This window comes from Artemia sp. Qi Xiang Cuo, chromosome 5 (assembly GCF_049724085.1).
Source record: "Artemia sp. Qi Xiang Cuo chromosome 5, ASM4972408v1, whole genome shotgun sequence".
NCBI classification, from domain to species: Eukaryota; Metazoa; Arthropoda; class Branchiopoda; order Anostraca; family Artemiidae; genus Artemia; species Artemia sp. Qi Xiang Cuo.
In genome coordinates, this window is record NC_142798.1 from 76,730,677 (window position 1) to 76,747,105 (window position 16,429).

General features: G+C 34.1%; 1 protein-coding gene across 1 annotated transcript in view; it reads left to right on the plus strand.

Annotated features, from left to right (window-relative positions):
* Positions 1–16,429, plus strand: part of vtd (RAD21 cohesin complex component verthandi) — a 58,059-nt gene that overhangs the window by 15,035 nt on the left and 26,595 nt on the right. The window contains exons 3-6 of the mRNA XM_089089946.1: positions 4,804–5,090; positions 8,116–8,278; positions 10,259–10,572; positions 14,253–14,388. Of these exons, the coding sequence (XP_088946072.1) occupies positions 4,804–5,090; positions 8,116–8,278; positions 10,259–10,572; positions 14,253–14,388 (900 nt within the window). The remainder of the gene's footprint in view (positions 1–4,803; positions 5,091–8,115; positions 8,279–10,258; positions 10,573–14,252; positions 14,389–16,429) is intronic.

A 16,429-nucleotide genomic window follows, 5' to 3' on the forward strand; every position in this document is an offset into this window, starting at 1 on the left:
CAGCTTTTTCGGTGCGGTGGAGGGGGGGGGGGGGCAGATTCTTCTTCTGGGCATGATATCTGTGCTTTGGTGGGTGGGCAGTTGTTGTCTAGGCTAACGATAACAAAAACATACTTCTAGTATGCCACATTTAAAGGAGCCATAAACCTGTAGAGTGATAGCAGGTTTTCTGACCCAAAAGCTTTGGGACTTCAAGAAACTCAACCACTTCTGTGGAAAAAGTGTTTTCCTTGCTTAAAAGTTTAGCCCCCACAGCATTAGTTATTTTAGTGACTGATTTTTCAGATGATGAAAGTTTATAACCGGCTCTTAGAGTGGTCGTGTATAAATTGCAGTTATTTTTTGAAAAGTTGACATTAGAGTAGCCTACTTGCAGCTCTAGAAGGCCTGCTGAAATTCCAGCACTTTGTTCATTTGGATGATGATTTACGGATCCTTACGGCTAACTTTTTTGAGCTGCTTCACCTAGTCCAATGATGAATGTACCTCCAGAATGCTTGAGACTTCTTTCAATACAGCTATGGAATTTATCTACTTCCTGTATGCTCGAGTTACCTGGATGACAGTATTTCATTGTTACTTTCAACAGTATATGACACTTACCCATTACGTCCTGCATTGCAAAGCTTATGATTGAATTTCTACTCTACAGAACACATGAATCCAACCAAGTGATAATCTCGGGAATGTTGGGATAGTTAGACAGAATTCTTTCAAACATGAAGACAACACCACTTGTTAGTTCATTCGCTCCACGACCTGCAACTGTTTCTGACTGCACAGCACAGTAAACAACAAAGGGGGCAGCAAACCACGCAAAAACAACAAAGATTGCAATTGGGGGTGTGCAATTCGTAACTGTATAGTTACAAAAAATGTTGCTTTCACAAACAGGAGAAACACGCACTTACAATAAAGTTGTATTGTTGATTTGCTCAGCTAAGGGGCATCTTACGACAAAACGAACTATACCACTAGAAAGCTCGTAAAAAAATAACGATAGATAGCGTTCGTATCTCAATTTCGACCAGGAGTGTCAGTTATGGCCTTTTGCTATCAACTTTGATTTCTGGTAGAATATTATCCTACCAGCAACATTAACACCTGCTTTTATGTGCTAGGGAGCTATTGTAATTCTCTTGAGATTTGTCCTGGAGAAATCCACCCGGCATGATTCTTGTAAGAATTTTTGGAGTAATTTTACCTTTGTTTCATATAATTCTTAGCATGTTCAGTTCAACTGTGACAAAATGAAGCAGGTTCTTCGGAAAATAATTTCTTAGACCACACTGCTTTTCCATTTACAAAAAATTTAAACAAGAAAAACGGGTTTTAATTTTTATAAAGCAGTGAATATAGCTTTATAAAAATTAAAACCCGTTTTTCTTGTTTAAATTTTTGTTCTGCGGAAGGGAAAACAAGATTATTTCCAGCCAGAAAAAAAGGATAAATATGTTGGTATTTTGGTCGAGACCTCTCCTTGTCTGTCCTCAGTGCACAAAAGTAAATAAAGCGTAAAAAATATACAGTTAAAAGTCCGAAGGGCAACACGACCTTCTTCTTCTTCTATTTAACAGCAGGCGGGCTTTTCAGTGATACTATTTAGCCCTTTTCCTTTTGCTTCACTCTGTGGGCTGTAGAGCTACTGGCTTGATTGCCTCATGATTATTAGATATTTTCAGATATCTTTCAGTAGATCTTTCGACTCTAGGAGTTCAATTATGAGTTGATAGATGTCGATTTCTATGCTTTGTGTGCAGGTATAGTTGGCTAGGCTCTTGGCTGATAGTGCGATTTTGTGGTGTTTGAAGCATTTTAACAGTTTGCAAAGCAAGGTATTGTGCAGACGTCAGCATATTACATTCAAATAGGCAATGGTCAATTGTTTCATTATTCATATTACAATGCCTGCAAAGAGGGGACAGGGGAACAGGGACCTTCAAAAACGAACCACTAAATTAAAATAGGCAACGGTGAAAGGGTAACGAAATAATTGCATCAAGCTTTGAAAGGCTATTCAAAAAAGCTTTACACAAAATGACTTCCCAGGTTTGGATAGCTAATCAATGCTTGATGCTTTTATTTAGTCAACCTTTTATTTTTTAGTAGGTGTTTTTTTAGTTAACCTTTCACCGTTGTTTAGAAAGGGTCTATTTTAATTTATTGTTTTATTTTTTAGGTTTGTTCCAAAACTACTAAACTAGAGTGAAAATTTTTTCTTTCTGAAGAGAATTGAAGGTTTTGATTTATGCTTGAGACAATTCCAAATAAAATTTACGCTAGGTTCACATAGAGAAGAATATACTGTAATCTATAGGAAATATTCCTGATTGAATTAATGAGTATTCTACTATGATTCTCACATAGGATTGTCTCTTCCATATCTGTTTCTATTACTTACAAAAACTAACCCTCAATTTACATGGCTATTGTTGTTGTTTAGAAAAAAAAAATATTTTGAAAAACTTTTTGATAAAAGATGAAGTTCATTAAGTTGTAGTTCTGCAACTAAAATGAATTGCTTGACAAAGCAATTAAACTTACTTTTATTTTGGCAACTAAGCTGTTGTTTAGGGGGGTGGGAGGGGGAAGCTGTAAAAACCTCTGTAAACTAAACTGGTAACTGACAACTAAGGTGCTGCATAGAAAAAAGCTGGAAAAACTTCTTAATAATAGATAAAGCGCCATGAAGTTCATTAAGTTGAAGTTCTTCAGCTTCATATGTTGCCTGACAAAGCAACTAAATTTACTGTTATTTTGTCAACTAAACTGGTAATTGACAACTAAGCTGTTGTTTAGGAAAAAAAAAATACTGGAAAAACTTCTTTGTAAACTAAATTGGTAACTGATAACTATGGCGTTGCATAGAAAAATGCTGGAAAACTTCTTAATAATAGATAAAGCATCATGAAGTTCAATAAGTTGCCTGACAAAGCAATTAAATTTACTTTTATTTTGGCAACTAGACTAATAACTGGCAACTAAGCTGCTGTTTAGGGAAAAAAATGCTGGGAAAACTTCTTTGTAAACTAAGCTGGTAACTGACAACTAAGGCATTGTGTAGAAGAAAGCTGGAAAAACTTAATAGATAATGATAGATATAATAGATAAAGTGTCATGAAGTTCATTAAGTTGAAGTTCTTTAACCTAATAAGTTGCCTGACAAAGCAACTAAATTTACTGTTATTTTGGCAACTAAACTGGTAATTGGCAGTTAAGCTGTTGTTTAGGAAAAAAAATGCCGGAAAACTTCTTTGTAAACTAAACTGGTAACTGACAACTCTGGCGTTGCGTAAAAAAATGCTGGAAAGCTTCTTAATAATAGATAAAGCATCATGAAGTTCATTAAGTTGAAGCTCTTCAACTTCATAAGTTGCCTGACAAAGCAACTAAATTTACTTTTATTTTGGAAACTAAACTGGTTACTGTTAACTAAGCTGTTGTTTAGATAAAAAAAACATGCTGGAAAAACTTCTTTGTAAACTAAACTGGTAACTGACAACTAAGGCGTTGCGTAGAAAAAAGCCGGAAAAACTTCTTAATAATCGATAGTGTCATGAAGTTCATTAAGCTGAAGTTCTTCAACTTCATAATTTGTCTGACAAAGCAACCAATCTTACTTTTATTTTGACAACTAAATTGGTAACTGTTAACTAATCTGTAGTTTAGGAAAAAACTTCTTGATAAACTAAACTGGCAACTCACAAATAAGGCGTTGTATAGAAAAAAGCTGGAAAAACTTTAATAGTAGATAAAGCAGCATGAAGTTCATTAAGCTGAAGTTTTCAATTTCATAAGTTGTCTGACAAAGCTACTAAGCTTACTTTTATTTTGGTAACTAAACTGGTAACTTATAACTAAGCTGTTGTTTAGGAAAAAGCTTTTTGATAAACTAAACCGGTAACTGGCAACTAAGGCGTTGCGTAGAAAAAAGCTGGAAAAACTTCTTAATAATAAATAAAGCGTCATGAATTTCATTAAGTTGAAGTTCTTCAACTTCATAAGTTGTCTGACAAAGCAACTAAACTTACTTTGATTTTGGCAACTAAACTGGTAATTGGCAACTAAGCTGTTGTTTAGGGGGAAAAAAATGCTGGAAAAATTTCTTTGTAAACTAAATTGGTAACTGACGACTAAGGTGTTGCACAGAAAAAAGCTGGAAAAACTTCTTAATAATAGATAAAGCATCATGAAGTTCATTAAGTTGATGTTCTTCAACTTCATAAGTTGTCTGACGAAGCGACTAAACTTACTTTTAATTTGGCAACTAAACTGGTAACTGTCAACTAAGCTGCTGTTTAGGGAAAAACTTCTTGATAAACTAAACTGGTAACTGGCAACTAAGGCGTTGCGTAGAAAAAGCTGAAAAAAGTTCTTAATAATAGATAAAGCATCATGAAGTTCATTCAGTTGAAGTTCTTTAACTTAATAAGTTGCCTGAAAAAGCAACTAAACTTACTCTTATTTTGTCAACTAAACTGGTAACTGACAACTAAGCTGTTGCTGACAAAAAAAAGTATAGGAAAAACTCCTTGACAAACTTTACCCATTAAAAATGGGTAAAGTGTCATGAAAGTCATTAAGTTGAAAGTCTACAACTTAGTAAGTTGCCTGGCAAAGAATCTAAACTTTCTTTGCTCCTATTTAAAAAAAAATGCTGGAAAAACTTCTTGGTAATAGATGAAGCGTCATGAAGTTCTTCAATTTGATAAATTACCTAACAAAGCAACTAAACTGACTTTTATTTTGACAACTAAACCGGTTCTATTCCGTGTGGTATTTGAACATGGCTCCTATTTTTAGTGACGGTGTTGACATCCAAGCTCAGTTTGCCCTAAATCAAACCAGAACTGAGGACATTACAATGCGAGAAGATTATGGAATGCGATTTGTACCCGAAGCTTTTGGTGACATTGGATTTGATACTGCTGAAATAATGAGAGATGGAGACAATGGCAGTTATATGTTTGGGGAAAGTTTCTCAGACATGACGCGAGATGGCAGATTTGTTAGGCACTCGACAACAATGGAAATTGACGCGCCTTTGAAAGATGATGGTTTTGGTGGACAGCTTGGGCAAAATTTAATGTGTGAGTAATTATCATCACTTCATAAATGCGAAGTCAAAACTTTTGGGCAAGGACTCAAAAAATTTTAATGTCTCAATATCCCCATTGCATAGGTGTATACTGCATGTATAACTGTTCCTGTACGGGGATTTTTGCAAAAGTAAGGATCAAAGCCGAAATTTAAAAAAGGGTAATAGATAAAGATTAAAAAATCTAAATTAAGAGATAAAAATTTGAAAAAGTTAAATTAAAAGATAAAAAGTCGAAATATTAAAACTTAATATGAAAAATATTCCTATGGCTATAAAAAAAGTTGCTTCAAAACTTTTTTTTGAAAGATTGTTAAAAAAAAATCTTTAACCTAATCTTAGGGATAGGAGGGAATTTTTTCATGGAGGAAATATTCTTTGACAAGCAATGTATTTGTGTTTGATGCCTGTCAAAATTTCTATGCAGTTAAAAAAACAAATCAAAACAAGAAAAAAATGACCCAAGTAAGAAATTAATGTTGGTTTTTCTTTGAGAAATGACTAATAGATGCAAAAAAAACAGTAGAAACGATTTATGGGAAATTATCGTTTGTCAGACAATACCCTAGGTTTTGAAATAGCTGTTTGGGCTAAAAAGAATCAAAAACATACCATTTTGCTTTTGATCAGGGATGGCAAGGTGTGTTTGACCATGGGTGATCAAGGGTGTCAAGTTGTATCAAATGGGAGTCTTTCATCCTTGAGAGATACCCAATTTGGGTTAAAAAAACGACGAAAAATATTAGAGTTGCTAATTGGCTTTTATCTGTGTTGGAACCTGCATTAAATTTTGAATACTATCTTTCTTATATTCTCATTTAAAAAGAAAAAACAAACACCCCCCCAGGTTTTGAAATAGCCAATTTGTGCCAAAAAAATCAAAAACATACCATTTTGCTTTTGATCAAGGGTGTCAAGGAAGAATGGGATAGGACCTACCATAGACTTAAAGGACAGTGCTTCTTAAGAAAAGGAAACAACTTAATTACTTATTTATTAAAAAGATTTCTCAAAAGCTGTATCAAATGAGAGTTTTTCATTCTTTAAAAATAACCAATTTGGGCAAAAAAAAAACAACCGAAAAACATCAGAGGTGCCAATTGGCTTTTATCTATGTTGGAACCTGCGTTAAATTTTGAAAACTACCTTTTTAAATTCTCATTTAAAAAGAAGAAGAAAATACTAAAAAAACGCCCCCCCCCATATATTTTGAAATTGCCCGTTTATAGAAAAAAAGGCTTTTATATACGTTGGAACCTCCCTTAGATTATGAAAAATACCTTTTTTTATGTTTTCATTTAAAAAAAAAAGAAAAGAAAAAATGTCCCTCCACCGCCTCCTGGACTGTCTACATGAATCCACCTCATCCAATACCTGTAACAGCTCAGATTCATAAAAATGCGCAGGCAATGCCTTCTTACGATACTGAACAATACACAGAACTGATTAAAAAATTACAAACTGGTTAACTGGAAGGATATTCAATATAACATCAATTATCTATTAAAAAATTAATTATTTATTAAAAAGATTTCTCAAAAGCTGTATCAAATGAGAGTTTTTCATTCTTTAAAAATAACCAATTTGGGCAAAAAAAAAAAAAAAAACGAAAAACGTCAGAGTTGCTAATTGGCTTTTATCTATGTTGGAACTTGCATTAAATTTTGAAAACTACCTTTTTTAAATTTTCATTTAAAAAGAAAAAGAAAAAGCTAATCAAAACGCCCCCCCATAGATTTTGAAATTGCCAGTCTATAGAAAAAAATACTTTTAGATACGTTGGAGAATCCTTTAGATTATGAAAAATACCTTTTTTATGTTTTCACTTAAAATAAAAGAAAAAAAAATGTCCCTCTGAGACTTTGAAAAATACACTGTTTATCTTCAATTAAGAAATTCGAAAACTCCCCCCCCCCACTCCCACTCCCCCCACAGTTTCGTGAATTGGTGCCACTGCTTTTAATTCAGTTGGAGGTTTCAATTGTATGATGTTGCCGTAGGATTTTATTAGCTCTAAAAATGTTTTTATCAGTTATCCTTGATTCAGAAAAGCTTGCTAAAAATAGGTAAAAGAACAGTAAAAATGGGTAGAAAAATATATAGATTTGGAAGAATTTTGTAAAAACCAAATAAATTTATAAAATAAAACAAATTTTAGAGTTCGGCATAGATGACGAAATCAACGTAGAATTTATTATAAACACATTTTAGTTGAGGTTTTTTAAAAATTGTTTCTAATAAATTCAAGATAATACTTTTTACTTTTCTGTGAAACTGATACTGGTGAGCAGTCAATTTTATACTTGGTTTGAAAACAAGAATTTTGGTGATATTAAATTCTTGAAACTCGGTTATTTTTTTTTTATTTTTTTTTTTTTATACTGCATTCTTTTAGAAAGAAGCATATTATAGCTGAGGAAATTGCCGGAATATAAAGTTTGTTATGTTTTTTTTTTATGCCAACTTAAGATCAGGTTCAATATACAAAACTGTCAAAACTACACTTCAGGTCTTGGGAAGAAAAGAAAATTTTTTGTTTCAACTTTTCTTCATTCTTACCTCTAAATTGTGCTGATTTATACACTCATTGGAAATTGTTAAGGGGCGTTGTCTTTCATTAGGAAAAACAGATGCTTTTCTTTACACGGAACATTGTAGTTTTAGCTTTAAGATGTTTATTATTGTTGAGCCTGGTGAAAATTCATATATTATCTGTGTAAATTCATTCCATTTGAATTTTTGGATCCATTGTGACATATCTTCTTAATTGTATATGTTCAGTTTGCAAAATAATTACAATATCCATATTTTTCCAAAAAAGTGGGTGCAACCTAAATAACATACAATCAATTTTGACTGACAATTTCAGTGCAGAAAATAGACTCCACAACATGAGAGTATTTTTGAACTTGAATGCGTTAACCCTGTTGCGGTTGAAAGTCTCAGACTGTTAGTGCCCAAAATAGGGTGCAAGTATTTTTTTGTATTCTTTTATCAATAAATATATATAATTACAGCTGGAGGTTTATTTGACGAGGGTCCTGACGCTTTGTTCAGTGAAGCTCCTGCTCCACCACCCCTTGCTGAACCAGAGCCTTCTCCTCGCCGGCCTTCCCCTGTGGCTATGGAAGAAGAAGAGGAAGATTTTGATTTTGGCGGTCCTCCGTCTCCTGCTGTTAGGTAAGTGAAGACAACATATTCTTGGGGGGCTATAGCCCCTTATTTCTTTACAAACACCATGAAAATTTTGGTCTATTTCTCATTTTATGTTGTATGAACTTATATATTTTTGATATAATGATTTACGAGTAAATTCAGCAACCTTTGAGGGCTCCAAGATCGCAAATTATAGTATTTGGATACAGTCAATGATAGATAAAGTAAAGAGCTTGTAATGGACGAGATATAAGTATTATTATAAAATTATTATCATCCCTTTTATGTTTAATATAAATTTGAGTTTAAAATTTCAAGAACATTTTTGTATTGAAATTATTAGTTTTTTACTTGTCAATGGGACACCTGCTTCTAACGATTAAGGTGTCCAATATCTAGTTTCGTTGATGTTGTAGAACTCGAAGCGAACTTAGGAGATGATACTGGTGTCTCAGTCCCCTCTAACGTTAGCATCAGTAAATACAGCAAACTCAGTTTGGTAATAATTATTGATGGTTTTAAAATGAAATCATTTTATTAGAAATATGAATTTTATTTTTTTTTTTTTTTTTGAGCATATAAGTTAGTTTGACCTATATTTTTTTCTCGTTTCTTTTAAGTTTTGCAAGATAGTTCTGTATGAGCCCTAAAATTTGCTTTAGATTAACAACTTAACTGAATGGTAGTTAAACAAGTCTGTCAAATAAACAAATAAAAAAAGACAAGGTTTTCCGAAAAAAGAAGTTTTTGAAACAAAAGTAAAGAGACATGTGAGACCCTAAGACGAGCAGAAATAGTCATATTTGACTATTTCAATTTGAAACGGTTCAAATTTGAAACCGGGGCTTGAGGTGTCAAAAATCTCAACAGATTGAAGACCAAAATATTTAGATCCTTCTTCTCTGCCCTCCCCCCAAGTCAAGAGGTCCATCCCCGCACCCTACGACAACCAAGGCGAAGTATGGCTGCCTTTTCTATTAAGAATCATATGAGAACAATGAGTAATTTAAATAATTTGGGGCTATTACCGCTGGGGCTGCAAGGATGATACTGACATCAGAAGCATACTAAATAGACCTTTTGACTATCTTGAACATAGCTATTTAAAAATTTCGATAAGACGTCACGAGGATTACAGAGGGGAAGTGGGTTGCAGAAAAGGACACGGAAAGGAGTCGGTTGCCCTCCAATCATTTTCGGCCCTTAAAAAGGGCATTTGGGCTTTTAGTTTCCAGACGAATGAATTCCATCTCAAGTTTCTAAAAACAACCCTCCCATACGATGTGGCCGGAAAAAAATGATGTTTTGAAGGCACGTGGCTCTTTACTATATGCAATGCTATAGCGTTTCCTTTATAGCATTCCTAGAATTTTGTCTAGCCTGCCAGAAAATAATCCGCTTCGTGATATGAATATTTAGCACTTGTAAACAGTTGTTTAAGTATGAAGTCACATTTTTATTTTATTTTATCTAAAGCTTCCAGAGTATTTATAGATATACATATTTGGTGGATTAGATCTACATTTCAGCTAAGTTTTTCTTCGCTAAAATTGCAAGGTGTGTACAGCAATAAATATGGTCTGAAACCACACTGGCCAAACATGACATTCGATAAAACAACGAAGAATGGAAAAAAAGGGTTAGAAACAAAAACCAAATGAGGGTGATTTCCAGCCACTAAATAAAAGGAAAAGATATAGCAGATATTTCAACAACGGCCTCCACCAAGCAGTCCTCAGTGCAAGAGAAAAAAAGGAACAAAAACTTTTTTGCACTGAAGATGGCTTGGCAAAGATATTCGCCGAAATATCTGCTTTATCTTTTCGTCTTATTCACTGACTGAAAACCCCTCTCGTTTGGTTTTTGTTTCTTAATTATTTTCTTCGTTCTTCGTTGTTTTGTCGTATATTGCGCAGCAACATGTTTTTTTGCCAAATACAGCATACCATGCTTTAGTGCTTTGCTGTTTACTTGTTTTTATACCGTTCAATGTATTCATTTTAGCACTCCATCGTCGTCCCGAGCGCCTTCAGCAGCCCCACCCCCTATTGCAATGGCAGCACCAGAGCCCGTTCCAGAAGAAATGCCCCCACCTCCTTCTGTTCCAATTGAAGAACCTGTTGCTCCAGAGGCCCCTCTCCCAATGGAAGTTGAGCCAGCCCCAGAAACACCTGCTCCTGAGCTGAGAGAACCCACGCCTCTTCCACAAGCACCAACTCCGGCTCCAAGTATTTTGGTTGCTGCTGAGCAGACGACGTTGCTGCAAAACGAAGAAGAAAGTTTTGCTCTGGCACCAGTAGACGCTTCTGCTTTGAGAGGTAACTGACAATTTGATTTTTTTTAAGCTGAATCTAGAATTGTTAAAATTTAATCAGAAATCTTGATCTGGAAGCTGAACATCTTTTATTGATTAGCAAGTCGGGCAAAGAACACGCGGGAGGCGGGGCTACTATGAAGTTTTAATTATAACCAGGAAGATATCAGGGCAAATTCTTGATATTTTGTTAGTGCTGTCATTGATTCACAGTAGCAAGATGTTGACACTTGTATCCTTACTGACTTATGTCAAGTTGTACATAGGATTAAACCCAAAGAGGTGAGGAGAAGGGGCTACGAGCAGTCTTCCTGATGTAAAATCATAAAATTGCATTTTCTGGCCACTATTTTTCTATTTTTTGAGATGAGGATGAAGAATATTGCAAATTTTTCAGCGAAAAGTAGTGAGGAATAGTAGCTGATTTGTGGCCACTATTTTTCTATTTTTTTCAGATGGGGATGGGAAATATTACAAGTTTTTTAACGAAAAGTAGGGAGTACTACTAGCTTATTTAATTTGCTTCCTGTTGTTGTTATATGACTTACTTGCCACATATCACATTTGCCACGTATCACAGGAGTTGCCACATACCACTTACTTACCACTTACAGGACTTGCCACATACCACAGGAGTCGAAACCTCGTTAAGACCGTATTCGAACCTTTCTATTAACGTTTTTATCTTTTTACGTATTCCACCTGTTTTTCTTTTTTCTGTGACATGGTTAATGATCTAATAAACTTTGTCCTAGGAGGTCAAATTTGCTCTTGAACCTTATGATTAAAAAGGTTTTTCCCCTTCGAATTTTGGCCCTCTCCTACCTCCACCTGGATTTTGAGAAATACCTTTTTTTGTTTTTTCATTGAAAAATGTTTTTTTGTATATCCATTTGAAAAAAAATCGAAAAATCAACAAATCTGCCCACCTCCAGATTTTGGATGACGCGTTGTGACGCGTTGATTGGGTAGAAGCTGAGCATCTTTTATTGATTAGCAAGTCGGGCAAAGAACACGCGGGAGGCGGGGTTACTATGAAGTTTTAATTATAACCAGGAAGATATCAGGGCAAATTCTTGATATTTTGTTAGTGCTGTCATTGATTCACAGTAGCAAGATGTTGACACTTGTATCCTTACTGACTTATGTCAAGTTGTACATAGGATTAAACCCAAAGAGGTGAGGGCAAGGGGCTACGAGCAGTCTTCCTGATGTAAAATCATAAAATTGCATTTTCTGGCCACTATTTTTCTATTTTTTGAGATGAGGATGAAGAATATTGCAAATTTTTCAGCGAAAAGTAGTGAGGAATAGTAGCTGATTTGTGGCCACTATTTTTCTATTTTTTTCAGATGGGGATGGGAAATATTACAAGTTTTTTAACGAAAAGTAGGGAGTACTACTAGCTTATATAATTTGCTTCCTGTTGTTGTTATATGACTTACTTGCCACATATCACATTTGCCACGTATCACAGGAGTTGCCACATACCACTTACTTACCACTTACAGGACTTGCCACATACCACAGGAGTCGAAACCTCGTTAAGACCGTATTCTAACCTTTCTATTAACGTTTTTATCTTTTTACGTATTCCACTTGTTTTTCTTTTTTCTGTGACATGGTTAATGATCTAATAAACTTTGTCCTAGGAGGTCAAATTTGCTCTTGAACCTTATGATTAAAAAGGTTTGACTACATAATCATATGGAGCTGTGACATCAATCTGATTAAATTAGTTTTCCTATTATCCATGCTAATAGAAACTGTCTAGACATCTCCCGGTAAATAATTTGTAGTGTGACCTCTTGGCAATTGCCACAGATTCTGACGAAAGTCAGGCTCCGTTCCAGCTACTTATGAGAAACCCGCATATCGATATACGTGAAAAAGATGCGCAGATAAAGCTGCGGCACCTCTCAAACGTATCCGCTGAGGTGTTACTAAGCATTGGTCAAGTAATCCGAGTATTTTTTAAGCTTAACGACGATCTAAATTTTGGTACCTTCTATGGCTGCAATGTGAGCACCCTCGTTCCGGTTGGGTTTCAAATATTCCTATTCCTAAAAAAAGTAAATTTGTAAAAGAACTGTCTACCCACGTGAACCTGATAGTTGAAGAGGCGTCCCAGCAAGCTTCTCAGTCCCAAAATTCTTTCTCGAGAGATCCTCCCAGTGCCTGCCTATCTGCTCAATATATTCCTGATTCCAGGTGGAATATATAAGTACATTATAACATATGTACATTATAACATGCTATTATAAGTACATAATAAAAAAACAATATAAAATTTGACACTTGTCTGACGAATGTTTACTTTCGGAGTAAAACAATTATAATAAACGTTAAATATATAGGACTATATAAATATATAGTGCCAATTTCTTGGCACTTTTTATTCAAGTTATCAAATAAAATGTTTATTTTCATTATCCCCCTCCCCTTCACAAAATCCCACTAATGAAAGTATCCGCTTTTTCAAAAAAAAATTCAGAGACTCATCTTTGATACGGATTCTTTGAAATTTGCGAGGAAATGAATATCTAGAGGGAGACTTTTATTCCTTAGGCTAATAACTAAATAGAGAGCGGCCAGTTCCAGTAGGGCTGGAAGATATATCTAGTACAGCATTTATTCTGATTTTAAGAAAAGGTATGGACCTTTCTTTTTCGAGCTACCTTTTCATAGGGATTGTATTCATCTGATTTGTTTTTTAGCCACGCAGAGAGCTAGAAAGAGGAAAGTAGATGAGGAGAAGAATATATCAGTTCCCTCGAAATCATAATTTTCCCCAATTTATTATCCCCCCCTCCGCCAAAAAATCCAACTAATAAGGTATCCATCTTTCACTAAATTTCAATGACTTGCATTTGATACAAATTCTTTGACATTTTGGCCAAAGGAAACTTCTATTCCTTAAGCTACTAACTAAATACTGAGACTGCCAGTTCCAGTAGGGCTAGGAGCTATATTAACTACAGCATTCTTTCCATTTTCAAGAAAAGGTATGACCCTTTCGTCTTAGGCACACCTATGTATGGATTATATATGTTACCGTGAATGTCTAAAATCTGGTTAATGTCGACATTCACCAGTGAATGTCCGAAATTCCGCTTTCTCTTCTTGGATTCAATTAGCTTTGCGAGTCAGCTTTTTCAGTCTTATGTAAGGTATGATGGTAAAAGTTACAGTTAGGTTAGATTATGTTAGTTAAGGTTAAGTTAGGCTATATTAGGTTAGGTTAAGTTAAATTTGGTTATAAAAATCAGAAATGGGTTAAAAACCTAACATAAGCTAACCTAACCCAACCTAAACTCACTTAACTAAACCTAATCTAACCGAACCCATCATGTCATCATCAAACTGCATTAAATTGAAAAGGCTGACTGGCAACACCAACTAAATCCAAGGAGAAAAAAAAAGTATTTTGGACATTCACCAATTTGCTTACATTTATATATATATATATATATATATATATATATATATATATATATATATATATATATATATATATATATATATATATATATATGTATATATATATATATATATATATATATATATATATATATATATATATATATATATATATATATATATATATATATATATATATATATATATATATATATATATATATATATATATATATATATATATATTTCTGATTCTTTTTTCTAGGTATGCAGAGAGCTAAAAGAAAGAGGAAACTTATTGTAGACGAGGTGAAGAATATTTCGGGAGACGAGATGAAAGCTCAACTATCAGATACAAGTGATATAGTGACAACCCTGGATTTGGCTCCTCCCACAAAAAGGTAAAAATTAGGTAGACTTCCTATTTTGATAACTTGAATCTTTCTTAGCGAAATTATAATTTTATGTTTTAATTAAGCTTTCATGTCCATGTCTTTTTATTAGTTAGATTTAAATTAAGTGTATTTTATTAAATGATTTTTTTGCACTTTAAGTTACTCCATTGCAAATAAGCAAACAAAATTTTCGGTAATGTTTTTTAAGAGATGTTATTCTAATCCTATTAAGAATTTCAGCTGTTTAATTATTAGCAAAGGTTCATTGCCTTATAATTCTTAGTATTAGCAAGACAGAGTTCTTAATGTTCTTCGTAGTGGGTCGATGCACACAGTATCCATCTATCCATTACTACTAACACTAACACTATTACTACTAACATTTTAGCGCAATACCGCGCCGCCCAGGCCAACAAAGCTGTGCACGCTCCTCCTCAACCCCAATCTATCCATTCAACCGGAATTGTGGACCAGAGACAGCGCTAAAGGCTGATCTTAGAGGTTTTTGCAGTGGAGATGCATTGTTCAAAAGACAACACAGCGTTGCTTTGGAGTTCTAATGGTCGATATCAACTAAGATATTTGCCATTCGGTTTTTGGGTCCCTCTTACATCAGCCTCAGCGGTTCAATTCGTTCACGATAGGGGCGTAATTTGCTAAGGGGCAGGGAGGCCACTGCCCCTTCCAGACCTCAGTTTGCCCCCTAGCTAAAATTTAGTTTCTTGAAAAATGTTGTCAAAGCTAAGGAAAGCCTGCATAATGTAAGTATCCAGAGAAATGTGTCAGTTTTCTTTATTATATCTTTGCCTATATGGAACTATATGGCTCACTTATCACTGTTATTTTCACTTGACTTTGGAAGAATTGGCTCCAACTTTGCCCCCTCCTGGATTTTGATGAAATTACGCCACTGGTTCATGATACGTTAAATTCAGTCAGGATACAAACTTTCTTACGTTGGATTCCTTCGTCTTCCCCATCCAGTATGTTTGTCACTTTTCAGCTGATAAATTTGTGTTTGATTTTGTTTTGCATACCAAGTTTTATTAGAAGCTTCTTTTGTAACCAATACCCAAATACCCATCTTAGATGTTTTCATACCTGAAAATCATAATTTTCTAAGATTTATTTTTTGGTGTTCTCGAAATTGTAAAGTTTTTAGTGCAGTGCTGCGTTGTCAGTAATATGTTGAACCGTGAAAATAAGTTAGTAAAACTGTTCCGTCACAAATTTTGCAACTTTTTTCTTCAGTATGATATAAAACGTTAACAATCTGTTGTTTCCCAAAGACAACTACACCTTCAAATGAGAGCTAAACCTTCTTAAGCTGTTTGGTGCTTAAGATGTATATAATTATGCTACCTTAAGTCAATTTGGCTTCTTAATTAAGCTTATTTGGTGAGTTTGAAGGACGGTAGACGTGATTTATGGCCAAATGTTAACACGGAACGCATGTGCCATTAAATAGTTGTGTAAGTTTTTTGGTTTAGGGATTAAACGTACGAAATCATGTTTGAGGGGATAGCTTGTTATGATTTTTAGGAATTGAGTTTTATTATGGTTGAATTGAGTTTTATTATGGTTGAATTGAGTTTTATTATGGTTGAATTGAGTTTTATTATGGTTGAATTGAGTTTTATTATGGTTGAATTGAGTTTTATTATGGTTGAATTGAGTTTTATTATGGTTGAATTGAGTTTTATTATGGTTGTTTGTTGGTTAAAATGTTGGACCCTGTTGTGTTTTTTGTTCTTTTCTTGGTTTATAGTATATAAAGTTGTATTTTGTTCCTCGAGCTTTGTTGGTAGGCTGTATTTTGTGTTGCTATGGCCCGTAGGCCTTTTGCAATAAATCTATCGTCGTGTAAGGTTTTTCTTAACCCATTAAAAGAATCGGTTTTTGATTTTAATATCCTTTGTACTTTAGGAGTTATTTTGTTCGTAAGATGCCTGCTTTTACAGGGATGAAGTTAGTAAAGTATTGTCTGGCTTTTCAGATATAAATTGTAGTTTTTATGAATTTTATCACATTTTCAAATTAAATCAGA